The 27,685-nt window shown below is 40.5% G+C and overlaps 1 protein-coding gene and 1 long non-coding RNA gene across 3 annotated transcripts; both read right to left on the bottom strand.

Annotated features, from left to right (window-relative positions):
* Nucleotides 1-63: 63 nt before the first annotated feature.
* LOC149751264 (uncharacterized) lies at nt 64-4,540 on the bottom strand. 2 transcript variants are annotated; one of them, XR_016398492.1, is made up of 3 exons: nt 4,360-4,540; nt 3,478-3,520; nt 64-312 (listed from the first exon to the last, which is right to left on the bottom strand). It is a non-coding gene; the product is annotated as an uncharacterized LOC149751264 (long non-coding RNA). The 2 variants fall into 2 exon arrangements; XR_016398493.1 differs by lacking the exon at nt 64-312 and adding an exon at nt 541-2,165.
* Nucleotides 4,541-11,459: 6,919 nt separating this feature from the next.
* Nucleotides 11,460-12,715, bottom strand: LOC103716411 (zinc-finger homeodomain protein 9-like). Its single transcript, XM_008804394.5, has one exon. It carries the CDS (start codon nt 12,517-12,519, stop codon nt 11,629-11,631), a length of 891 nt encoding a protein of 296 aa, XP_008802616.3. The 5' UTR covers nt 12,520-12,715; the 3' UTR covers nt 11,460-11,628.
* Nucleotides 12,716-27,685: the final 14,970 nt, after the last annotated feature.

The following is a 27,685-nucleotide window of genomic DNA, read 5'->3' as shown; positions in this document are numbered from 1 at the left end:
GGAGAGGTTATAGTAAATGGATCAGGCAACTCTAAGGTGCTTGCATCCTTGCAAGGTGCCTTCAGTTTTTGCAGTAATCTAGAGCAATTATGGATTGTAGCGGACATTTTAAAGTGATTATATATTGCAGTCTTGTAGCCTTCATTGAACATCAACCAGCTGAGGGGAAGACTAAGAAGCCTAGGGCTGTCATTTCTTGGAAATAAACAGATGGGTCATTAATGCAGCTCATGTGAAGTGGTTTGAACTTTTTCCCCCTCTATTTCCACTTGGACTTGCTAGCTCCTGGCCGACCATGCATGCAGTCCCAAGCTGTAAAACAAAGAAAAGAGCCCAAAGTACTCTCATGCATGCCATGACCATATGGCAAGATAACCTCTTTCAACTTGAGAGAGAGAGAGAGAGAGAGAGGAAGCTTCTTGTTTTCTCCAATTCACACTTAAAAAAAGACCTGAGATACAGAGAGAGAGAGAGAGAGAGAGAGAGAGAGAGAGAGAGAGGTTTCTTAATCTTCGGTTTCTCAGTTATCTTGTCAAGGGGCCTAACACTAAGAAGAATTGAGAAATCTTGATAGTTTGGCCAATATATCCCAATCAAGATATTAAAACATATCAGCCAATACTTTGCTCCACAAAAAAAAAAAAATGATATTAACAATTGTGTCACACATTAATCTTAATATTTACTGACCAATAATAAGATCCATCTAAAATGATTAAAAATTTTACGAACATATATATTTATACTGTGCCAGTTGATATTTTTGAGGTATGCATTTTATTTTAGCTTAAATGATGAGGCTGTCGTTTCTTACTTATCAGATTGGCAAAACCCAGCTGATGCCAACATAAATCATTGAAGGAATAGGAAAATCATGAATTAATGACTGGGCAAAAAAGCTTTTATATATATTAGGAAAAGGGAAAATAAAACTTATTAGACAAGTGCTTTAATGCTTAAGAGAAATTCAGTAAATGCTTGGTCCCTACTCCACATGTGAATGTTCCTATCGATAGGACTATTGAGCTCACTTTTCTTAGCTGTAAGGGTCCTGCTAAGGGATTGCAAGGACATGCACCATTGCTAGCTTCCCCATTCGTATGCTTTGCCTGGACTGCTTCATGCATGAATATATATATTCTAAAGCTGGCAGAGGGAGCACGAGAACCCAATCCATCTCCATTCCTTCAAAACAGCTGCTCAAAGCTCGATCACTATAATTCTACATTTCTAAGAGTAAGGAAATTTCCTTCCCAAGTGAATAACTACAGTGAGTCTCTGTAAATCATTATTCTCCACTGGTACTGCTCCCATTACTCCCCTTGCAGACACTACCATGTGCTTCCTAACAGTGCTTGAAATGGACTATGTGGATTAGGTTACTCATGGTTGGCATCACGATATCATGAACGGAAGTAAGTTATCAATCACTTCATCTAAATAATAGATAAGCTCTACACAAAATTAATCTCTAAGCAATCTACTTCTTCTTAGCAAAATGCGGGCAAATTATCAATCACTTCCATCTAAATAATGAAATGTAACAATAGGTCTCGTCCCAAGACATATATCCTCAGTCCTCACTAGTCCATGTAATGATGGCCCAAGATGAAATATAGGCATTCATATAAGGAAGAAATAAAATAGTAGACATTATTTTTGAAGCTGCCTTCATCTTTCGGAGAAAGCTTGTGGTAAGCGAAAGCACGCGTCTACTAGATTTTCTAAATAAGTAAAATTTAGGTACTTGCTTAGCTGATCAGTATCATGCATTTGTTGACATTACAGAGTAATACAAATAGATTTATTGTTCAAGATCTCTCCTAATCGAATTTTTATAGATGTGAAATCTCCTTATTTGTCTTCCCTTATCTTGCAACTTAGGATGGGAATTCATTTTACACATAAGTTGGCAAAGAGAAATGCCATCAAATTGAAGATTAGAGCAGCTAAGTCACTATTTAGATGCGCATCCCAGTTAAGATAAAAATGTTGGCTATTTGTGTTAATAACAAAGGGGTTATTAAGAAGGGCAAAAAAGAAAAATCTTCCCGGCCATCTAAATTGAAAGAAAAGCCTTCATATCTTCTTCAAAGACTTGAGGCTTCTTCATCAACTAAATGAAAGAATGTTCTCAACCTTTTCTCCACTCAAGCTTAATCAATCTGTAAGGGAAGCGCGTGCAAAAAGACATCAGACAATTCAGCACGCAGCCTATATGGATAATGATCTTGAGCTGCCTAGACAACGGAAGGGGGATTAAAAGTGTCACACCCTAGATCCGGAGTATGATATGGTCGTGCTACCGTTGGATATTACTCACAATAACACGAAGCCCACAATAACGCTTCATATAGCATAATAAAGAAAAATTGTCCAATATCATTTGCTAAACAAAAAGAAGTAGGTAGAGTATCTAAACTCAACATATAAATTCATAGACATAACTACACTTATAGTCTTATTGCTAGTTTGCAACTATGCTTCAACCCTTATTCTTTCATCTTTTATTTATTTTTATTTTTTTCGCTCTTAGCAATCATAATTATCTGAAAAAAAAAATATATAAAGAGATAAATGAGCTTTGCGGCTCAGTAAGTAACCATGCACAATCTTACCGAATCAAGCATCAATTTTTACATGATTCAATGCATCATTTAGAAAGTAGAATTATACCATAAAATAAAACATTTCATAAATATAATAACAAACTGCCATAGCAAACCAATCATGCATGCACAAATAATGCAAATTCATAAAATTGAAAGTACAATTTAAAATATCCATAATCATCAAATATGTGCCATCTATCCACAATTTTAATCAAAACAATGCTCACAGATTTTTTTGTTATTGTCACTATAATCATGTGACAAGGTCCGTCTTCGTAATCGACAAATTTCATAGTTCATATTCGTTACCAACTTTAACCCGTTAATTGGCAGAGGGCCGTTTTTGTTAAATACTAGCTCCAGGATGTTGACTGGCCTCCATTTCTAGAGACGGTCATAGCTATCTGAGAGCTCATAAAATATTTTATATTTTTCATAAATTATACCTTTATAAATAGATTGGAAATACTGAATGGAGTTGCAAAAGTTTAAAATGCATAATTGTACCATATATATTATTTTCATGCAATTTTTATAATCATAATTTATATGTAAATCAGTTATAATAAAGTATTCAGTAAGGATGCTATTTGGCCAAAAATATGGAATATTTACAATCATATGCTTGATCCTAAATTTTAAGAGAATAAAAAGCCCATCACATCACTATATTTTATATTTTAATTTTAGAGAACATAATTCATGCGTAAATTATCTATAGCAAAGCATAATGAATTATTCATAAATCATGGATCCTAAATTTTTAAGAAAATAAAAAAAAATCACATCACTATATTTATATTTTTGTAATGCATATAAATTAAATAATTCAAAAATTAGCAAGGTTCATGCGAGGGTCACTTACCACTGTTCGCCAAAAGATCACTAGGTTCAGTTAGGCAAATCCGCTGCACATATCCAAACTATTAAAAATTAAATTACTTGCTATTCACTATTTAAAATCTAAATATAAATTAAAAATCTCAAAGCAATCCGAGATGAACTTGAGCAGGCTATAAGTTCTGACTCGGTAAATTAGACTAGAACCTGCAAATCAAGTAGAGAGAGAATGATTGCACCTAGAATGGAACATCTCTCTTATTTTTTTTATTTATATATTTATTTAATTAATTAATATTATATTTTTTTATTTTATTTTTTTCTTCTCTTATTTTTTTCTCTGCTTCTTCTTTTTTCTTCTTCATGGCCCAATGTTGTTTTCTTAGGCAGAGAGAAACAGGAGAGGGGAGGAAAAGGGGCCTCCGGCCGGACAGCGGCTGCGACCGAGGACCGCAGCGCTCGGTGGAACAACCACCGTAGTCTTCCACTTTTTTTTCTTTTTTTTCCCCTCTTTCTTCTTTTTCCTTCCCCTTTTCTCTCTTCTTCTCTTTTTTCTTTTCTTTTTTCTGCTCTTCTTTTCTTTTTTCTTCTTTTCTTCTTCTTCATCGCCCCACCACCACCCTCCCCCCCTCTCTTTTATTACCCTTGAAACAGGAGGGGGAGGGGCGAGAGCCCACCCCACCGGAGAAGAGGGGAGGGGAAGGGGGCCTGCGGCCCGGCGGCGGCGCGGTCGCTGCGGGCCTGCGGCGACCGCGGCCAAGCACGGCGGCACAGCGGATCAACCAAGGTGAGTGGTCTTCCCCCTCTTTTTTCTTCTTCTTGTCCCAGCAACCCTTTGGTCGGATTCTAGCCATCGTCGGGTCAATCGGGAGGAGGGGGAGACAGGGAAGGAGATGGAAAGTCTTACCTTGCTCCGAAGAGGCGTTGCGACCACGAATCCGGCGGCACAAGTAAGGGCACGGTGAGCCCAAGCAGAGAAAGAAAGAAGTGAAGGGAGAAAGGAAGGGAAGGAGAGGAGAATGGAGGAGGAAGAAGGGCTCGGCGAGCCCAAGCAGACAGGGAGCGGAAGAAATAGAGGGAGGAGACCGCGGATTCCGCGATCTCCTCGCGCTAGCTATTCTTCCGAAACTGCAGCTCGCCGGAAAGGAAAGAAGAGGAGCAGGGCTCCGGCGATGTCGCGCGGCCCTGCCTCCCTTGCGGCGATGATCACAGCCAACTCCACCCAGCTGGCCATAAACAGGGTGTCACAAAAACATCGACACTTTTTAAGTACCACGCTCTGCATGCAGTGAAGATTACTATAATCAAAATGAATTTAATCGAGTGTCAAACGTGAAATGTACAAGGTCAAGCAATAGCAAATGCTATTGTCTCTGAATTTGGCATCCAAACAATGACAGCATGATGAAGAGTACAGAATTTGCATCAAAATATGTGGGAAGTAGAATATTTCCTGATACTGTGTCCTATTTCTGGATTAATATTTTACCTTTGGCTGCATTGAGTTTGATTTGAGGTCATTGGTGTTGAAATCACCATTTGTTCCAAATAAGGGCCGAATTTTACTTTTAATGAGCGAGCCGAACATGTAAAATTTTTTAATAATGAGATTAAAGAGTGCGGAGACATGGTTCGAACTTAGGACCTATGCTTTGATACCACCATTTGTCCCAAAAACTTAAGTTGATTGAATGAGCTAAATTTATTTATATATTTTATATTTTTTTATAGGGAAGATTGTTATCTAAAGCAATCACTTGGATATGATTGTTCTTGCATTATGAAAGTCTTCTATTACATGCATCCCCCTTTGGTGTTACACATGCATGATGGCTCCTTGCATTTCATAGAGTACATGACTTGACGTCTAACGGATGAACCTTTCCTTTACACCGATGGTGTTAAGGAATGAAAAGGAAAATTCTAAGTCCGAATATCTGATAGTTGATTACCTTCCTAGTTACACCATAACATGAAATTTATACAGATCAGTGGGTGGGTGACATTAGCTTATTGCATTTATAGTTCATTTGTCATGGAATTTTAATCATCACAGGGTCATTAAAATTGTGGTCAGAGTAAATAATGATGTCCCATGTTCTAGTTGAAGGATGCCAAATGGATTTCTTGGTGCTAAGACCGTGGAAGATTAAGTTATATGAAAATTTAGGAAGAATATAATTTATTTAAATATCAATGTGAATTAAGGTTATTGCTTTATGGTACAATTAAAGTCATGATTTAGAAGTCTTGTTGTAAATGAGGTCCTTCACTCAAAAGAAATGACCTAGGGCTACTCCATGTCGTAGGCTATTGGCTAACCAAGAAGAAAAGGAGATGATCCAATCCAAGATCTTTGTCGTTAATGCATGGGAGCTAGACATAGACACGAGGCAAAAATTTATACAGGGAGCCACAGCTAAATGAGAAATAGCAGGGACAAGCTAAGGCCTCAGTTTTGAGGGATGACTAATTCATCACCACAGAATGGATGGTCTAGGACCTTAGCAGAGGCCTTATGGCCCAACTCTCTCTAAACACCCACATTTCTAACAGGATTAAATTTAACCTGAGCAACATTTGAAGGACTGCCTATTTTTGGAGTCTCCCCCAGTGGGACAAAATACAGTCAAGGCTCGATCTTTCATCATTTTGATGTTATCTTGATCGCATCTCACTTTATAATTTGACAATCGATCCATTCATATACAATAATAAAAATGCGGCAAGTATGTTTCTTCCTGAAATAACTTTCACATTGGAATTATGAGAAAGTGAAAACGGTGCGCTAGCATGTAGCTACCCAACTAGGGTTACAAATCGTCGGGTCGGGTCGGGTCGGGTCATGAGTGACCCCGACCTAACCTAGTTTCTTGTTCGGGTTCTAATTTTGGACTCAGATCCAATCCAATAGAAGATCGAGTTGGGTTGGATCCACCGCTATAATTTTTGATCCATCGAGTCATTCGGGTCGGGTCGGATCCATGTATAACCCGAACCCAACCCAAAAAATTCGGATCCGGGTCAGGTTTGGTTTGGGTCAACCCATCTTGGCTTTAGAACTCTTTGCACCCCTGCGGGCTGCGACCCGTGAGCTCAAATAATTTTACAGATTCGGATCAGGTTGTATGATTGAAAACCCAAAATTACCTAAATTTCAAATGGGTTGGGTCGAGTCAGGTCATGTATGAATTCAATAAACCTAGATCCGACTCAGAAAATAGAACGGGTTCAATTTTAGAACTTAACCCGGCCTCACGAATCCTCCAAAAATAGGTCGAGTCGGGTCATGGGCCGGGCCATGGCTTCGTAAATGTGCAATCTTTAGTGCCATGACCTATTATGTTGCCGAGGATGCAGTGTATAGCCACAATAGGGCTTTATAGTCTACAAAGAAAGGTCTTCACCATTATGTTTGGGGCAATTAGATGCCAGACATTTGTGGGTATGCTCTAAATATACAAGCCATTAAATAGAATGGCACGAATGCAATGATTTCTTGCATAATCAGATGTTGGAATTGTTCATGTTTCCTCCCGAAATTAAAAATTTTCAAAATATATGCTGTAAAGTGTAATAGGCAACCATCATTAGTTTCTCTGAGCATATAAAACAAAGTTTTCCTCAAAAAATAAATCAAAATTTGACGACTTCATAGATACTAAAATGTTGTTTGCTATTAGCTCTTTCAAACCAATATATCAATATTTGATCATGTTAGATCCCATAAGAAAGAAACTTCAAATTACTATAAAGCGTTACAAGCAACCACCAAATACATCAAATTTAGAGTTTTAATGACTCAGTGGAGATAAAACTTGGCAACGTCTTGAGGTCAATAAAGCTATGATGAAAATTAGATCTTATGATACTCTCATATGATGTCAAAACAGTGGCATGGAATTCCATTGCAGCCAACTGACAGTGACAAAGAAGAGATCAGTGTCCATATTATCGATCATACGTCGTCATCCTCTCCAATTTCCATGTCCTTGCTCTCAAGTAGTGCTTAATTACCGATGCGAAGAAACTGGAAAGGGATGGAAAGTTAAGTACACAACCACTTTCGGTGTAGTTTGATTGGTTTAGGATAAGATCCTCTTACCTCTAGCAACTCATAATTCCAATCTCTAATCCTCATCATCCACCCTAGAAGGAATCATTGCCTCTCTCCTGCACATAGTGATGCAGGCCCCCCATGCTGCATCAACAGTACCAATATTCTCATAGACTCTTACAAGATTTCTCACATTGGTTCCATAGGCTGGCCGAGGTATCATTGCCTCTCTCCTGCACAAAGTGATGCAGGCCCCCCATGCTGCATCAACAGTACCAATATTCTCCTGGACTCTTACGAGATTTCTCACATTGTTCATGTTTTTATCTTGGCCAGATGATTCTGAAAATTAATGTCCTCGGATTATTCATAAGTTCAAATAATTTAAGGAATCTACAATTTATCTGTGAATTTTTTCTGACTTATATTAAAAACACTCATTGATTACTAAATAAATTATGCTTCCTATTGCTGCTGTTGGTGTATCCATTGTGATTTTCCCCCCTCTCCTATTTACTTTTGTATTATGTTATAATTCGCCTAAAATGACTAGCTGGAAGGTGTTATTTAGATTATTTAGTTTTGTATAAGTATTCAAGATCTTCTCAACGAATAGTCGATATGAGACTAAACACACGCTTGCACAGATTTTTATATATTAGTTGTTTAATAAATATAAATAAATTTATATGTTTACTCTAATTTTTAATGATCCAACTTGTTTCTGAATTTATGGTTGGTACTCCGTATTTTCTGGACTTCTTAACTTAAGCCATAATTTCTGAATTAAACAACTCGAGCAGAACAAAGAGAATCAACTCCTTCAACTCAAAAAAAAAAAAGAAAAAAAAAAGAAAGAAAATCAAACATTGCCTTCATGTTGTTTGCAACAGTAACATGCTTTTTTTTGATTCCTCTCTCTCAGTTCACTGCTTTCAAGTCATCCTTTTGTTTTACCAAGACTCGGGAACAGCAGATCTTGAAGTAAATACAGTATAAGCATGATAGGAATTAAAAGGCAAGTTGAGGCCCCCGGGGCCTGAGAGGGGGGTAGGGGAGGGTACCTCTACCTGGCGCACCATCTGTTGCGGGGTTTTTTGGGCCCACGCAACAGCATAATCCCAACCGAGCCGAGCAGAGAAAGAGACTGCGTCCCTTACGAGGTATTGTCCGCTTTGGGCGCTCCGGCCCGCGCGTCCAGCACTACGGGGGAAGACATTTCCGGCCCGTGCGTCGACGGGGGATGTCCTCATGGTTTTGCCCTTCAAAAGGCACCTCGTGAGGAAAGATCTGTGCCTCCCCATTATAAGGCCAAAACCTTTCCTCACGAGGCACCTTTTGAAGGGCAAAATTGTGAGGGCATCCCCCCGTCAGCGCTGGACGCACGGGCTGGAAATGTCTCCCCCCGTAGCGCTGGACGCGTGAGCCGGAGCGCCCAAAGCGGACAATACCTCGTGAGGGACGCAGTCTCTTTCTCTACTCGGCTCAGTTGGGACTATGCTGTTGCATGGGCCCAAAAAACCCCGCAACACTTATTATGCCTTTAATAAAATAAAAAAAAACCTTATTCCATTCTATCTAAAAGCTTAAGGATATTTTTGAAAAAAAAAATTACTCCAATTTTTAGCCAGTGTTGGACTTTTTCATATTCTATATGGATTTTTTTAATAAAATATAAAATATTATTTCTATGAAAAAACTATTTTTTTATCTCTCATCTTCGAGAACTCCAACTAAATATAAAGTATTTTTTTATTTTTTTTATTGACCACACTTTTTTCTTCTTCAATCTGTGAACAAAATGAGTCCTATAGATGATAGATTGAGCAGGCCAACTTAGGGAATCCCACAACATACATTGAATTCAACCCAATTCTCCATTAAAGTTCTGCCCCGTTCTTTTTATCAGCTTCGATCCCGGCAAACTTCGTTGACATACCTTCAATAATATTTATTTTAAAACGTGGAGATTCCTGAAGGCTTGTCTCAGAGATTGGTTTGTATAGCAAAGCGCAGTTCGAAGACCATACAATAATAAGCTGAAGAAACGTAACAAGCAAAGTTGCCGTCTTCAGTTGGGCTACCAACACTCTTGATGGCTCTCTCTGCATAACTCCCAAGTATAACCACATACAACCAAATTTGCTTGTCATGGACTCAAAGCTTTTTATGTCATGTCTTTTTTTCTGATGGAAACTTTTTATGTTATGTCATTTTTCTGATGGAAGCTTTTTATATTATGCCATCTCTCAAGTAAGATAATTAAGGGAGTGCATAACAACAAAAGCATTCAAGCATAAAATTCCAGTTCCTTTCCCTTTAAGGGAAAGGCTTGTGATCACCTGCCAGCGTCCTTATCTAAACCCTCCAATATAGCCTTAGAAACACCACAAGAAATATAAAACAAGGACGGAGCAAAGGGAACTAAAGCCAAATGCCCTAAACAAACCTTGACCAAAGCCAGATGGCCGAGGATGGAAGAGACAGAAAGCTAAGTAAGCCGAGTTTTTGTTTAGTTCAGCTGACATCACTTGATTACTTTTTCTTATTATAAAGAACTCTTAAGTAATACTTCATGATTCTTGGGCTATGCCAAGTCGTTGTAGGGAAAGAACTATGTGCTTCATCATAGATGAGAGAAAGTGTCAGGATAAGCATCTATCTTCCAAGCTCTTATTAATAAACTTATCATGAGAAGAGATATAATGAGAAAATGGGTCCAGTTACTATGGTTAAGATATCACATGATCCCCCCCAACCCAACACAAAAATCTTAAAGAAATATTTTTCACACCCTGTTATGTACCAAGGATATCAGGAGGGCAGGAAGCAGCAAAGTGAATGATGAATGGCAGCATTACCAACAAAGGGACAAAAGGCAGCATTACCAACACCTACAAAGGAAACAATAGATGGCAATAGCCATGTCAAACTTTTTTTTCCCCCTTTTTTTTGAGATGATAGCCATGTTAAACTTGATTAGCTTACTAGATATTAATGGAGCCACCATCAAATATGAAATATAGTAATAATAGCAATTAGTTGGGATTAAATAAGAACCAAAAATCAAAGCACCAAGCATAGCAGAACAGAAACGTACTGCAGCACAGGAAAATAATTTATACAAACCAACCACACACCCTGGTGTTTCATCACAAGAATCCGAATAAGAAAAAGCTCCATGGCATCATCCTAGAAAATGTTTGGAAAGCAATACCTGCACCCTTTCAACATCATACCGGGGATCCAAGCAAAATACTGTGTCAGATTCTCCCCCACAATCTCAAATCCCGAGACACGAGACCCCAATCACATGGCTTCAGCATTTTAAAGTAAGAACACCAATCAGATCCACCCACAGGACTAACAGCATGGTAAAAAAAAAAAAATACTGAAATCCAAGAAGTAATAAATAGTCCATAGAGCTCGACTTTTGTATATAGCTATAATAAAAAATAAATACTGATAAGGAGGCGAAAGCCAAAGTTCCTGGCCGATAATTAGGTTGTAATATAACAAATTATAACATCGGCCATCAACAACAGGATCGATGAAAATTAATTCATTAAGAGGACAAAAGAATGGTTTAGATAAAACCCAGTAATTAACAAAATGGTGTCATAGTAATTAACAATACCCAACAGATTACAAGAATATACTATAACTAAATTACTTAGTTAATTAATTAACAAAGTTGATAAGCACTCAAAATTATGTCTAGATGTTTGAAGTCCTTAACTCTCTTAATACTTAGTGAATGATGCTGAAGAGCCCACCACCCTTGTGTCTTACTAAATGTGTAAAGAATATTCTAACTATCCGTAAAGCTTGATTAGCAAAAGCAGCATTGAGGCGTATTAAATTCACTAAAAACTTGCTAAGATCTCCCTACGTCGCATGTAACCATTCTTGGATTAAAGTACAATACCACCATATCCAAGAAGCAAAAGTAGTTTAAAGTCTCTTGCAAAAAGTTTCATTACCAGTTTCCATTGCCTAAAAAAAAGAGAGCATAAAGCTAGTGTTTCAAATCAACATCATTAAGACCAGAAACACCAGATTAACCATGAATAACAACTGGTAAAACTAACAATAACAACATAATTCTCCTCCACTCTCTCAAGAGGAAGAAACATGGCCGTTGCGGCCGCCGCTGTCATGGCCGGCCCCCCCAAGCCCGCCACAATCTCCAGCATCACCGCAGCTACCGCCGCCGTCACCAACTCCTCCTCCGCTGCCGCTTCCACCGCCTGTCTCCCCTCTCCTTGCCAAGCGCAAGAAGGTGTGCTTGTTGTTGTGCATCCACACCTTGAACACACCCCTCCCGACACCGATCTCTCGGCACCATTCCTCCACCAATCCTTTATCCCTCTTCTGCATCCTCCACCCCAATCTCTCCGAGAGCTCGTGCATCCTCTCCTTCTGCTCCGGGCTGAACTTCGTCCGAAACCTCTTCCTCGGCAACGCCGCCGCCGCCGCAGCAGCAGCAGGCGGCCCCACCGCCTGTCCCGGAGAGGGGGTGCCCGGGAGGCCGGAGCTGAGCGCGAGGAGCATGTGGGGAGCGGAGGAGTAGGGCGGGGAAGAGGCGGAGCTACGGCGGCCGTCGGCTTCGCCGTCCTCCTCCTGGTCACGGCCGTTGGCGTCCTCATCATGGCGTCCATCCATCTCGTCTCCGCTCTCCTGGCCGCCGCCGTTGTCAGGGTGGTGGAGAAGGAGAGGCTCCGGTAGGCGACGGTGGAAGTTGCGGTGGCAGCCGCAGGCGGCGCATTTGAGGGAGGTGGGGTCGGCGGGGTTGGCCGCCGGCGAGGGCATGAACTCGCCGCAGCCGTCGAGGGCGTGGCCACCGAGGCTGGCGGCGTGGTTCTTGAGGCATTCCGTATAGAGGAAGTCCGCCGCCGCCGCCGCCGCCGCCGGCAACGGCCGGTAATAGTGGCGGTTCAGAGCACCATTGGAGAAGGAGAAGAGCCTGGGCTTGGCATCCAGAACCAAGATTTTTGGGGAGGGGTCCATTATTTAGAGGACCAGGTAAAGGGCTCCTAGGGTTAGGCTCTTGGGGGTTAGCTTGAAGCTTAGAGAGAATGAGGAGGGATACAAATAGACGAGGGGTGAGGTTCGGAGTTGGTTGGGTTGGGATGTGAGAGAGAGAGAGAGAGAGAGAGGGTGACGAGGGTGGGGAAGTACAGGTGTCGAGGCCTCCGAGCCACAGGTTTTAGGCTGAGGATTAATAGTTAAGGTCGTAAGAAACGTGAAATAACATGATCAAATCCCTAGCTTCCCTAAGAAACTCCTGTATTTAAAGGAAACATTATTCCCTACACTGCATACACCATGTGGCGGTGTACGTCACCAATCATAATCGCTAGATTTTATAAACTTCATTCATCGAATACGAATCTTGATACACCGCTACAGCAATAAGTGACTATGATTAGTGGCATGCATGAGCCATATGGTACACGTAGAAAAAAAAATCTGAGTCAGCTAGGTTCTAACCGTACCTTCTCTTTTTGGCGTAGGAGTTGATTTAAGATTGTCGCTACCAAAATGATTCAAAGGTGCCGACTCAAGGACCACAATTGAGTTGGCAATTCAGCAGCACCTTTCGCATGTTAAACAAGCTGCACCACCACCCTAAGTAAAAAGAATCTCAGTATCACATTCTTATCCAACCAACATCCATTCACCTTTGCTTACAAGAATTGAGTTATGCCCCCAAGATAATTATATTATCACTCTGCTATGTGATTTTGAGGATTAAAGATATTGCTACCTGTGAGGGGTTTGATATACGAAGAACTGAAAATAAAATATGCTACAAAGAATAAAAAGGATAACTGGGAAAATGACACATAAATAGCTTAAACTTTTTTCTACATTTTTTCAGCAAATGATCTCGGTCACACTGTTTCATTAAAAGGATGACATGGTAAAAATATGAAAGCAGCATGGACGGAGAGACTAAGGCCATATATTTCTTGCAAGGCGCCCTCCCTTTCTCTCCATTTTATCCATAAAAATCGAATGGAACCTAGTGTGTCAGTAATTCTCAAGTTCTGCTTCGACCTTCGCAGTGCCTTAGCACTCCTGTTGGATGATTTAAAGTAAATATATTTTATATTTGTTATTTCAAGATATATTGAATGGATTACGTACTTCTAAGTTCTAAACTATGGATTTCCTGCTTCTATTGATGCAAAAAAGACACAGCTTAAAAGGTCATTTTTTGTAAGGGTTTGATAGGGAACAAATGTTAATTCATTTTCCTTGGTCAACAAAATTTAAGATAATCAAATTACCAGGTTATAGTCATATCAGATTATTAGCAAGCCACTCATGCAAATAATTCATGCCAGTCGTAATAAACAGGGTAATGCACAGCACCCTCGTTGGTCAACTCAAACAACTTATTACCATTTCGACGCATCTTTCTGTTGGGACAGTAGGTATAAAAAATAAAATAAATAAAATAGAGATAGAAACAGGCTTTGAGGCGTGTCTAAAGACATTACCTTTAGAATGTCATTTGTCCCCACTCCTAAGAGTTTGCTGATGGATTACAGACAAATACGTTCTCAGGACACAACAAAGCTTAATGAAATAAAGTACTGCAACTAGCAAAAATGAAGGAGTTTCCCAAGAAATCTTTCTAAACAAAAACTCTTCTGATATGTTATTGTTGTTGTAGTATTTGTAGAACACAGAGAATCTTACCAAATAATTTCAGTTATTTTAACCGTACAAAATAATTATTTTAACTATACAAAATAGTTACCGGCAGATAGATTTAAACTTGAAATTTGCACTGTTTAAACAAATATTGGCCATAAATATTTGAACTTGAACATAGCACATTTTTACAGCACTGTTTCATACATATCTCTTACATTTGGTAAATGAATTTTTACCAAATACATTTTTTTCAAAGCACAACTATTCAACCAAATAGAACCTCGACGCTTTCTAGACGGCCATTTGAGATATTTCATATGTATACAGTAGAGCATGGTATACGATGCCTTTCAATGTTGCATGAGGGTCGTACGTGACTTCTATCAAAAACTTGGGTAATGGGAGAGTGCCTGTGCCTGTGGTGGGACTCCTACTTTCCTTATTTCAAAGTCACCTCCCTAAATTCCTTATTTCCTCTATCAATATTACATCTTAAAGAATAAAACAACATGTACTCGATATGTTAAAATATATCACAGACATGATGAAATATTGACCCAAGAGGGCCGGGCCCCATTGGTGACAAGTTCTGTGGCAACCTGTTTTAGCTTCGCCTTGAAGTCCCAAAAACCATGACAATGCTCTCAAACAACAGGTATTGTCCTCACCAACCCTTCTTGACTTAATAGGAAGCGCGACCAAAGATCAGACTCACACCAACTTCCCAAGTATAATTAGTGAGATCAATCTGATGGGAGGCAAAATAGATCGTCCTACTCCGACATGGAGTCTTCCAATTCCGGCCAAGTAGACCTCAGAGCTGAGCAGGCTGAAGAGGCTCTCTCGACCGTAGACAACGACGCCCCCTCATGAGCCGAGCAGGCCTCGGTCCCGCCAAGAGCCAGGCCGACCTCGATCAGAGGCCAGGTCGACTTCAGCCCGCCAAATGCCGAGCCGACCTCAAGGAGGAGGCCAGGCCGACCTCAGTCCGCCAAAGGCCAGGCCGACTTCGGACCCTGCTGAAGACCGAGCCGACCTCGGTCCGAAAACGAGCTGACCTCGACCATGTTAATGTTGATCCCGTCGAAAATCCCGCGGATCTGGAGTAAGTGCGCACACGACGCATTTAAGAACTTCCTCGACCACTTCCATTTAGAATAACATGGCGGACCCTAAGAACAGATCTGGAAAGATAGCTCCCGAATTCTCCACCCGTAGAATGGATTTTCATGCTGTACGCCGCCTCCAATTAATGGCCAACTGATCATGAATCAACTTGAAATTTCAGGTAACGGCCGAGATCCTCATCCTATAAAAAGGGAGTAGGGAAAGGCCTTCAGTAAGCCATTATAAGCTACGAGAGGCCATCTAAGCCACTGAGAAACCTCTCCAAAAACCCGACTAACTTAGCCATCGGAGGGCCTTCGCTGAAATCCTCGGCCAAGGCTTTGTCGGGTACTTAGGAGCACAGGAGGTAGCCCTTTTTCTCCATTCCGGCCGGTGTCCTCTCATTTTCTTCCGGCATGGTCACCCTCAAGCCAGATTTCAACCACAACACAATCTTTTATTAGGAGTTCATGATTTGGTATGTTTTTGGAGGATGGACGTTTTCTTTTTCTTCATGTTGTATATTTAAAAAAGAATTGATTATTGAAAAATAAGTTTGAAAGATGAGCTTATTTTAGGAGGAGTATGCCAGAAGGATCGGTAATGTATATCCTAGGCCAGATGGGCCGACCTGGACTATAGTCGGCGGCCCATCCGGAAACTTGGGAGGAATGGCGGTGGAGATCGGCAATTGTTGAGGCGGTTATAACCGCCTGACAGCCACGATCACCACCACTTCTCCCTCCCCGCTGAGGCTTATAAGAACCCAAGGACTCCTCGGTGAGTCACTGCTTCTCACCCTCTCACTGCCTCTCATTTCCGAGCTGGATCGGGAGCAACAGAGGAGGAGACACCCTCAACTCGTCCCCGCACTGTGTCGCCGAAGCAAACGCAGTAGCTCGCCGGAAAAGCCCCACAGCTCCTTTCCAGAGCTAGGTGAGTATTCTAATCACTCCATCCCTTCCATTTCATATTCCGATCTATCCGGATAAGTGATCAAAACAAAAGAAAAATAAAGAAATGAAAAGAAAAAGGAAGAAGAAGAAGAAGAGGAAAGGAAGGGAGATGAGCTTACCGGATGTCCTCGGTCGTGGATCCGGCACGGTGAGCTCGGCTGCAGCCGTCGACGGCCGGAGGCTCTTACTCCCCTCCTTCGATCGTGGTGAGATCGGCTACAACTCTTCTTTGGCTGCGGTGAGCTCGGCCGTAGCCATAGCCACGGTGGTGGGTTTCTCCCCCCACCGCAGTGGGAACGAAAGAGCCGTCGGCTCTGACTACAGGCTTCGCTGGCCGTCGGCCGGAGCTGCGGTGGGCCGGAGGCCCCTTCTTCTCAAAGGGGGGTGGTTCCGACCCCCATTTCCACCAAAGAACAGAGAGGGGGCCGGCCACTGTGGGCGCGTCTACGGGTTCGGCCGTGGGCGCCGCCAGTCGCAACGGACCTCTTCCGTGAGGGGGAGCCGCCCTCCTCCCTTCTGAAGAGAAGAAGGGATGAAGAAGAAAGGGGGATCGGCCGCTACAGACCGAGTCGCGAGCGATGTTGGTCGGCTGCCGGCACCCCCGACCTCGGACTCGTCTCCCTTCCGAGCGCCCCTTCCAAGAAAAGAAAGAAAAAGGGAAGAGAGGAGAAGGAAGAAAAGAAAAAGAAGAAAAGAAAAGAAAAAGAAGAAAAGAAGGAAAAGAAAAAAAGAAAAAAAATAAAATAAAAATTACTGTGGGCTGAATTGGGCCGATTCTGGTGGTGGGCTTCAAATGAATCGGGCTTTAAAAGCCCGAGGCCGGACTGGACCCTGGTCTGAGCCCAATATTCTTAAACCTAGAATTAACTGAGCCAGAAGCTGAATCAGACCTGAATCAGAGGTTGAATCAAGTCTGAACCAAAAGATGACCCAGACCTGAACCAGAAATTGAGTCAGATCTGAATCAGTATGCAATTGATCGAGACCTGAACCAGAAATTGAATTAGGCTATGGACCCGAAAATGAAATTGAGTCCTATGGATGGGCTGTAAATGACTTTAAGTTTATGAATAAATAGAAAGTAAATGTGCAAGTGACATGTAATTTAATAATCTTGCTAGGTATTGGAGAATTGGCATTTGGTGAGCAAATTAAGGTAAGTAACCTGTCTTAATCTTATTATGGATCATGTATCACGTTTTATGAGATGAAAAAGTATTATTTATGCAATTGGAAATGTGTATATGAATTGTGGAAAAAGTAACCATGATATAATCTTATGTTTTATCAAATACTTGGGACTACTCGATTATGAAATTATATATGATTATTTATGTTTTCACAAAATTAGAATCAAGCATGTGTTAGCAAATGATTACTTGATTTTGGATCATGATTATTATTATATTATATACACATGATTATGATGATGCATAGAAAAATAAAGTTTTCAGCATGATCATGAGTTTTATTTAACGTGATGCCATTATTCACTTTCCAATGTATCTATGAGAAAAGATTTATAAAAAGTATGATATGTTTTAAGAACTCTCAGATCGCTATGCACGACCCCTGCCAGTGGGTAACAGTAACTAGGCATATGACCCCCGCCAGTGGGTAAAAGTAACTTGGCTTTACGACCCTCGCCAGTGGGTAATAGTAACTGGAAGAAGACCCTGCCAACGGGGAACAATAGTTGGCAAAGATTATGGCCCTCGCCAGCGGGTTACAGTAGCTCAGCATACGGCCCTCGCCAGCGGGTTATACTAGCTTGGCTTAGACCCTGCCAACGGGGAACAATAGTTGGCAAAGATTATGGCCCTCGCCAGCGGGTTACAGTAGCTCGGCATACAGCCCTCGCCAGCGGGTTATAATAGCTTAGCTTAGACCCTGCCAACGGGGAACAATAGTTGGCAAAGATTATGGCCCTCGCCAGCAGATTACAGTAGCTCGGCATACGGCCCTCGCCAGCGGGTTATAGTAGCTTGGCTTAGACCCTGCCAACGGGGAATAATAGTTGGTAAAGATTATGGCCCTGTCACGGGTAATAATAGTGACCATAGCTGCACTATTATCTGAGAGCACGAATTTCAAAGCAAGAATTATGACAAGCACGAATTTCAAAGCATGAATAATGACAAGTACAGATTTCAAAGCATGAATTATGACAAGTACGGATTTCAAAGCATGAATTATGACAAGTACGGATTTCAAAGCATGAATTATGGGATAATGGCAAAAGTTTTATGATGCATAACCATGTTTATGAAGCTGCATAAATGAACATGCACACTTTTATGACTGATTTGTTTATGTGAAATGCTTACTTTGTTACAACTGTTAGTTTCTTAAAATAATGCACTGGCATGCAAAACATTATACTTGATCTGATAAGATTATGCATGGTTACTTACTGAGCTGTTATAGCTCATACCCATTCATTTATGTTCTCACAGATAAATAGGATTGCTAGGAGCAAGGAGCGTGACATGCTTCAGAATTATAGGAAAAGTAGAATATTAAATGCTGATATTTTTAGAAACTCTGTATCAATCCTTAATGATGAAACATTTGATTACATTCATGAAAGAAATTGTTCATAATTGATTTGAAGTTTTAAAGTGGCTGCGTATTATTGCGAGCAAAGGTTTGCAATAGCACGGCCGTGTCATGAACCGAATTCGGGGCGTGACAGGTAAGCTCTGATACTATATTAGAATATGATATATATAGAAATCCAAGTATTTAAATGGATAGAGCTAAGATTATATAAGCACCGTAAAAGTTCCTATCCCTCAACGGGTAGGGTCTTGTTCTCTGTAGAAGTGTAGGGTTTTGCTCCTTTTTCTTCTAAGTTAAATTTGGTAATATGTGCTAGTTGCAATCACGTCATGTTTGGGGCAGTAGAAGTGATTCGCCAGTGATTTAAAACCCTTCTTTTTATTAGTTCTATCCAACAATTATATCTCAATAGAGTGCTCCTTGTTGATGTCTCAATTAGACCCAATGATTCCTCTTCTATGTTGTGTCTGTCCATCTTACGCTTGGTTTCCTCTTGTTTTACACATTCTAAGGTCCAGTAATAATTACCTGAAGCCCGAATCAGTTCTTATGAGTACTTGCTAATAAGACATCTTCAGGGATAACAACACTCATCATCTTGACTCATTGCCTCCACGGGCAGTAACTCAAGACTCTGTGTTCAACGACATTCCAATTCTAAAAGCATATAATGGTCCTTAAATGATCCGATCGGAGAAAAAAAAAAAATCATTCAACCCGCTCAACTTGAATCTCTCAAAAGAAAACTATAAAAAGATGGAAGAACTCAAAAGTAGAGCTTTAAGTCCCATTTTTCTTCATTAATCCTCTACCTCTTAAACTGAGGTACATATCCCCTATTTATAATGCTAGTGAGGTTCTCCTTTTCATAATTTGGGTTGGATTACTCTCCTAGTTCGAATATGACTAGATATCCTAAAACAAATATGATTAATAAAAATATTCTATAAAAAGCTAAAATTTAGAAATATTTTAGAAAAACTGAAATTTTTGAGGAGATAGATTTCAACTTCTACATCAACTTTGCATTCAGTCGCTCTGCCTGATTTTTCTTGGATAGAGAGCTACACTCGGTCAAAGTCTTACCCAAAAAGAAAACTTTCGGTTTGACCAGACCGTTTTGGGGCCTAAACGATGGAATAATTATAGTGGCCAAAGTGTTCTACATTGAGTCTGATGATATTTCTGAATACTTATAATGGTCAAAATATTTCACATCGAGTTAGGTGATCCTCCTGAATACTTGTAGTGGCCAAAGTGGTCTACATCGAGTTTGATGATCCTCCTACATTATTGAAGAAGCAAGAAAATGATGCAACGTGAATCAAACTTTGCTTAAGGCAAAATTTGCCATACTATTCGATACCGATGCATGCCGACCATATTGTACCATATTGATACCGAACCTATATATAGTATATAAAGATATATCAATACTGTAATAGGATGGTACTAGCATGATGTCGGGTACCAAGACCGGCAAATTTTAGCTTGAGGTTTACAAGGCTTCAGGCTTCCTCTTGAGTTTCATTTTGGATTGTTGTGACGGTAGGGGATAAGGGATAGATATGGCCGGTGTTCGTTAGCAGAGTCATATTCCGACCAACCCAGGTGGCTTAAGTTTGCAACACGGTGCGGAGTACCAGCTTAGATCTTCTCTCTTCGAATGCGCGGGGTGTAATCCTCGGCCTTGCACAGCAGTTAGTGATGAATTCATTTCATGCAGATGCGATCTTTGTGCCATTCATCGTTAAGCAACAACCGGCGTTCTAAGATTCATGGGAAGGAAAAATATAGTCGAAATGAGCTCTCGCAGGACGAATTGGTGGACTGCTTCATGAGCTGGAGGAGTGGAGAAGAGGGGGTGGAAAGGATCATCTTATTGTAGCCCATCATCCAAACAGCATGTTGGACTCGAAGGAAGCTTGGGTCAGCCATGTTTCTACTCGCAGATTCTGGGAGATACCCGGTTGAGACTGCTGATCTCAAGAAGGATGCTATTGCTCTTTCCACTGCTCTGTACTGCTTTCATGGTTCAGTACCATCTGAAGACCACCCTACATTGGCCTATTTCCAGGGAGCAATCTATGGGAAGGATGGAAGATGGTTTCTAAATAGTCTGCATTCTGTTCTGTTAATTTTCCGCGGCTGTTTTGAACTCTTCCACTGCTCTGTGTTGGTGTTAATTCGGCACAACCAAATGTGAGCTTTATTGATTGATATACAATCAGAGTAATATAACATTACCGATCGAAATGATAAATCGGGTTTGCTAGGCAAGTCCATTTCTAAGTTCTAACCCCAATATTACTGTTATGTTCTCATTTTCTTCATGGTAATCATATTTGGTCCGTTATTAGACCTTGTTTATTTCATTCCATTGCCCATCAATCAAATAATGAAAGTTGATGACTTCTAGAAGATGGAGAAATATGTGCATTTTGCCTTCAGAAGTGTGAGGGGAAATGGAATCAGACATGCAGGTTGGAGATGGCTTCATCGAAATTTCTGCTTTAATATATCAGAGACCCAACCCTTCGTCGAATCGCCTCTTTGATGCCATTGTGATTCACTGTGTTCCCATGGTAATCAGTGATGACATTGAGCTGCCTTTTGAGGATGTCCTGGACTACTCAAGAGTTTGTGTGTCTTTGTAGGGGCTCCAGATGCAGTCAAGAAATGTTTTCTGTTGAATCTACATAGGGGAGCCTGAGACAAATGGACTAAAATGTGGAAAAGATCAATACAAATTGTGCATCATTTCGCATAACGGTACCCGTCGAAGCTGGGGATGCTGTTCGGATGATCTGAGAGGCAGTTGCTTGCAAATTCTCTCATCTGTTCATTTGACACTTCACAAGGAGAACCGATTCCATCTCACAAAGTTAGGCAAGTAGGATGAAAGTACTGAAGTCCTATACCTCAACCTAAGGATTAGTCTTTTAGAAGTAAAATATAGTGATTAATTAGAACACTTTTTACTCCACAACTTTGTTTAGCTTATTCAATGAAGACCTGTAAGAGCTTGCTGATAGTTTACATGATTTTATGATATAAATTTCAATATATACCAAGTTGATTCTTTTCTTTTGCCTTTTGGTGAAAATGTACCTTGGATGATCGAAATAGGACAGTAGTAAATGCTTGAAGAATTTTTTGTAGATGTTACCAAGAAAAAACGATAACTACAGATGAGCAAAAAAAAAAAAAAAAATCTTCAGGCACATTTAATACATAAAGCAAATAAGCATTGATGTAATAACTGCAGATGAGCAAAAAAATAAATCATCATGCTATCAAAGTGTTTCAAAGCCAACTCTGAAATTGATCGACAGCCAGTCTTAGCATTTAATGTCCAAAGAAAACCAGAGAAGAGGCATGGAAAGATTTCCAGAATTTACTATGATTTGCAAAAGTAGAGCTGTAAATGATTGACATACTAGAAGTCTTTCTCCATGTTTGTTTCTAAAGAAAAATAAACTGCTGGATGAGTAAAATACTGCATCGTCGCACATAAACTTCTTCGGTAATTTGCTCGGACTGGCTTACCGTGATCGTCGAGCATCCTTTGCTTTAATAGCTCTGTACAAATCATCTCTATAGCAGGACTCTTGAATTATTAAACAAGATAGGGAAGACCGACCAACCCAAATGAGTAAAGAAAACGAACTTCGAAAGCAATAAAACCTTGCAGTTTCTTCACATCGGAGATACTTCCAAGCTGTCGTTGCTTTGGCCATGGAACTCCTTCCTTTTCGGCTCTGCTCTCTGACTAAAACGAGCTCAAAGCATCAGCATCTATTATGGATGGGGTCAGATCCTCTTCGGACCCCTCTTTTGCTGGTTTGATTAGGATCGAATGGGAAAGGCGAAGCTGCCGATTTCTTCTTGGCGTCAAGGCTGACAACATCAATGCTGGCAAGTATCCGTGACTTCTTTCCTGCTATCCCGCGTTCTTCACTCCACCTGAGGAAAAGATCTAAGTTTCTCATACCATAGACCTTCTCTACTTGGCAAGCTAAGAAACCAATGCAAACAAGGAAGATAAGAAGCTTTGGAGTGTGAAAGCCCATCGCTCCACCACTTAGCCACAGAGAAGAAGTATTTCTTCTTAGACTTCGAAAAATATACACTACTCCGAGACTCTGATCCTTGTCTTGGTATGCTCCATTCCTGTAGATATAGGCCTAGTGTTTGCCACCTAATGGATTCTTAGTCTAAAAGCATAAAGCTTAGTGACGCAAAAACACCTAGAGAATTTAGATTCACTTCAATCATATGCCTGCAAGCCAATCAAAATTTAAGGCTGTTTAAGAAGGTTCCGACAGGTATGAATAAAGAGATTGGAACACAATCCTTGGGAAGCTGTTTAAGAAGGTTCCGACAGGTATGAATAAAGAGATTGGAACACAATCCTTGGGAAGCTAAGTATCTTTCCACTGGTTCCATTGTCTCCCTTCCTCCCCTCTTCTCCCTCTCTAAGCAAAGCATTAAAAAGAGATGTGGGGAGTAGGACCCCCAGCAAACGAAATGCTTGCTTTATGCCCCTCCCTGTGATTTTCCTATGCTTTAGAAAATTCCTCCTCGAACCAAGAAGCACTCCCATCCATGCAGCAAAAAACAAAGGTACCTAGTTACTTTGAGCCAAATGAGTTTCTTTGTGCTTTTCTTTGCTACCCTTGCAACCAGACCTACCTCTTTCCCCTTGGATTTGTTGGGCCCCTGGCCCCCATTCAAAGTTTCAAAGAGAACCGCAGCAAGCTTTCCTGTAATTTTTCCATGTAATTCCCTTGTTCTTTAATTTTCTCCTTTCTCTATGCAAATCAGATTCCCCTTTAACTGTTCTTTCGTATTTATTTTTGTCACAGTTTAATTGCATGCAGCCTGAAGGATTCCTAAAGCATGAGTTCTCTCACTTTATCAAAAAATGAAGGAGCTTGCGGATTAGCTGAGATGGTGGAATGGTCATGGTCCAAGCCAAGGAAGCCCAACAACTCAGAGTGGTGGGATTTCCAACTTTGTACTAAAGCAAAAGATGGCTGTTGCTGCTTTCCATGGCTTGTTCTGTGCCACGACTAAACCTCATCTGGGAGGGGTTTGCTTCTACTGTAGAAAATATTTGGCGTAGAGCATGCAAAAAACTATACAGTACTTGTATTTGCCCATTAAAAACTTATTGTCTCAATGAAAACTTAGGCATAAGGTGATGGTGTACGGCTACATTCCCTTTTGTGAGTTCTGGTACTTCGACATTTATACTCCACTTCTGTTAAGGTTCCAAGAGAAGCCCACAAGGCTGTGATCATTGTTGGAGGAGGGATTTAGTAAAAGAAAGATACGAGTGTAAGCAAGAAAAATAAAAACAAAAGAACCATGAAGGAATTTTCATGATTCGGCCTTCTCTTTGCAGTAATTCTTTTTAAAGGATGAGGCATTTTTATAGTACTTCTCCAAAGCCATGTCCCCTGCTCTGCTTTGGACCAGGCTAGCAGATAACTTGAGGGGCCCCACTTCAATATTTTTGAATCAAAACCCAAAGGAAAAGGAAGCGATCGACTGAAGTTAATTTGATGTCAGCTAAAACAATCTATAGGTAGGTGTTCGAAACTTCGGTAACAGAATCAGGTCCATACTCACAGAGGAAGCTGGCATTTATATATGACCATGATTACGTGGTTTTGAATTTAAAAGCTCGTAAAGATCTGCAATGGAACAACGTGTTATGAGGTGTAAAAAATTTATCCTCTAAATTTCTAATTACTTTCAATAAATCAACCCTCACCAGAAAATATTTTATATATGAAATACCACCATTCGTAAACTATGGAGGTAACCCGTAACAGCGATATTAATTTTGATTCATGGAGCTGTGAAATTTGCCAAGATTACATTGAGCCACCTCTCCCTTTTCGCCCAATTTGATCCATCTGCTAAGACGCATATAAGCATATACTGGCGAAGCATGTAGGCCGATATTTTGTTAATCACTTAAGTATTGCCAGCAGATTTACTTCTCAATAACATCTAGCATTTCCTTTTAACTAATAGGGACCCTTTAAAGTAAATAAAAACTAATTAGGGATACAACAACAAAAGTTTCTATATTTTTTTGGAAACAATCTCAGAGCAACGTCTAAATCAAGCGAGCTGGGCGATGCTACGATGATCACATTCCTTTGTCAGGAGAGTGTTGCAGGTTTAATTTTTGGTTGGTGCATCTCCAAGTATCCATACTTTATGAATTTTCTTGGATGGATCATCCGTAGGGGTGGCAAAATATGACCCGACCCGCCAACCCGACCCGTATTCGACCCGCCATAAACAGATTTGGGTTTGGCCTAAATAGGTTCAGGTCGTAAACAGGTCGACCCGTTTAACCTATTTATTAATTGGGTCGGATACGGATTTTAGATGTCTGACCCGTTTAAATCGTTTAATCCGTTTAACTGTTGGGCAGGTTAAACAGGTCTAAACAGGTTAAACGGGTTAAACAGGTCTAAACAGGTTAAACGGGTCTAAACATGTCTAAACAAGTCAGGTTGGGCAGGTTAAACAGGTTGGGTTGGGCAGGTTAAACAGGTCTAAACAGGTTAAACAGGTCAGGTTGGGCAAACAGGTTAAACAGATCGGGTCGGGTTGGGTAAACAGGTTACCTGTTTATTAAACAGGTTAAACGGGTCGGGTCGGGTTATCTGTTTAATAAACAGGTCAGGTTCAGGTTGTAATTTCTGACCTGTTTAATAAACAGGTCGGATTCAGGTTTATGATTTTCTGACCCGACCTGCATGTGACTCGACCCGTTTATGATCTGACCCGACCTGATTGCCACCCGATTCATCCGTCCAATACTTCTAATTTGTTAATTTTCTCTGCTAATGTTGTTACTGTTATTACCACCACCACTATCATCATCATATGAATGCTTAGTGTTCGACTCCATTCCAAAGTTCAATTTTAATTTTTAATTATCTTTTCAATTTATATCTCCTAAAATATCTCCACTCTGCTTTTTTTTTATTATTTTCTAACCACTTCTTTTTTTTAAAAAGTCTAAGAGTCCAAGTCCGACTCTCTTTTCCGAGCATGACCCCCACCCCACTTCTGCTTCTCCCTTAGGCCCAATCAAAAATCAACCATTTGTTCCTCTCCTTTCCCTCTCACTCAATCTCCGCACATGCTAGATATATACAGCGCCGATGCAAACTAAAATATCTTCCAAATTATATTAATATCCCAAAATGGACGATAGCTAGATCATAGAACTTGCACCAATGGCACGCATCTTAGTTCAAATAACATCCGATGCTATAAGAGAGGCAACCTGCTACGCCCATAAAAATCTCAAATATCAAAAAGCTGCACACACATCCTAATAATTTGGATTAGTTGTCCAAAATAAGACTTTAGTTTCTCTTAATTGACGATAATTGTTAGTTTGAAATAGACACTTCTCGCTCATTTTCAGCAAGATAAAAACAACAGTGGTGGTAATAAATTGAAAACATAAGTAGATGTGAAGTCATATTTTCCGAAAGTGGACGCTAGTGCATTATGTAAAGACTATATTTAGTTCCACATTATTTATTCTCTAAGTAGATCTTAAGTACTTATACAAGATCAATGAATTCAAATAATACCTTCTGAAGAATTTGGGTTGTGTAAATACGACTATATAACGTATCTCAAAACAAAATTTGGAAAAGAAAAAGCTGCTGCACTATCGCAAATTTTAGCACTACGTAGGAATGGCTGAGAAAAAAATATAAATCTTTTGTTAAAATAAATTTTGAAAGGAAACTTTTGTGCCAAGCCATTTAACCACCTAGGATGTTTTGATAGACCGATGTTTCTCCTTCCACCGCCGACGACACCACCCTGCCCCATCTCCCAATATCATCACAACATCCAGCCGTTAAATTATTCCCACGTTAACGAGGAGAAAAATAGCTCGGCTACTCAATCCAATAAAACCGAGGCATGTCCTAATTTATAACCATTACCAAGTATCCGTGTCAGTTGTCACCAATCTGTGGCAAAGCACCGCGTTATCCTGTTCCGCGTCCCCTGCCCCTGTCCTGCTGGAATCCACAAAAAGACCACCAATTGGACGGCCGAAGGAGACCCCATCATCTGATTTATTGCTTGCTCGCGATTCCCACAAGTCCGTATAAATTATCCGTGGAGATTCGAGAGGCGCGTTGTTTTGGAAAGAAGAAAGAGAACTCGGCACACGAGAGTCCGATAATGGGGGACCGGCTCCTCCCCAGGTCTCCCCTCCCCTTTCTCTCGCCTAGTTTGAGGACCAGTTCCCACTGTTGATGGAGCAGAAGAAGAGGCATAGCCAGAGCTCGCGGGATCTGATATATTCATTTTCTTATATAGTCCACTAAATATGTAAAAATTATTTTCTCAAACATTATATACCTAAATACCAGCTTTCTAAAAATATTTCAGTAAAAAAAAATCTTCTCACAAACCAAACGAATTCTTAAAGATTGGATTGTTACAGCGAATCTTCCACTGTGGCCATGTAGGTTATAGTTTGCAGGTTAATGTGACCTTGTTTTTGGTCAGAACAAGCCATGGAAACAATATCTGAGTTTAAGCCTCGTTAATTTTGTCATAGTCCTAAGTTAGCTGTTGCTTCTGCGACATGTAACGATAATACTATAACAGTCAGGAAGATAAAAGACCAATAATAAATCAATGAAACGAATCTAGATTTCAAAAAGTAGCCCGCTCTACTCCGCATGGCCAGCTCCAATATTGTAGTTCAGGATTGGCAAGTTCCTCTAGCCAGTGCTTGGGCCTGCAGTGTTGAAGCAAAAGTTATACCACGAACATAAATTGCAATATGAACAATTCTACGCATGAAGCAGCAA

Source organism: Phoenix dactylifera, chromosome 15, assembly GCF_051530095.1.
Source record: "Phoenix dactylifera cultivar Ajwa chromosome 15, Ajwa_hap1_PhDact_Kaust_v1.1, whole genome shotgun sequence".
Classification (NCBI taxonomy): domain Eukaryota; kingdom Viridiplantae; phylum Streptophyta; class Magnoliopsida; order Arecales; family Arecaceae; genus Phoenix; species Phoenix dactylifera.
Note: the sequence above shows the minus strand (reverse complement) of the source record. Positions and strands in the feature narration are given on the sequence as shown.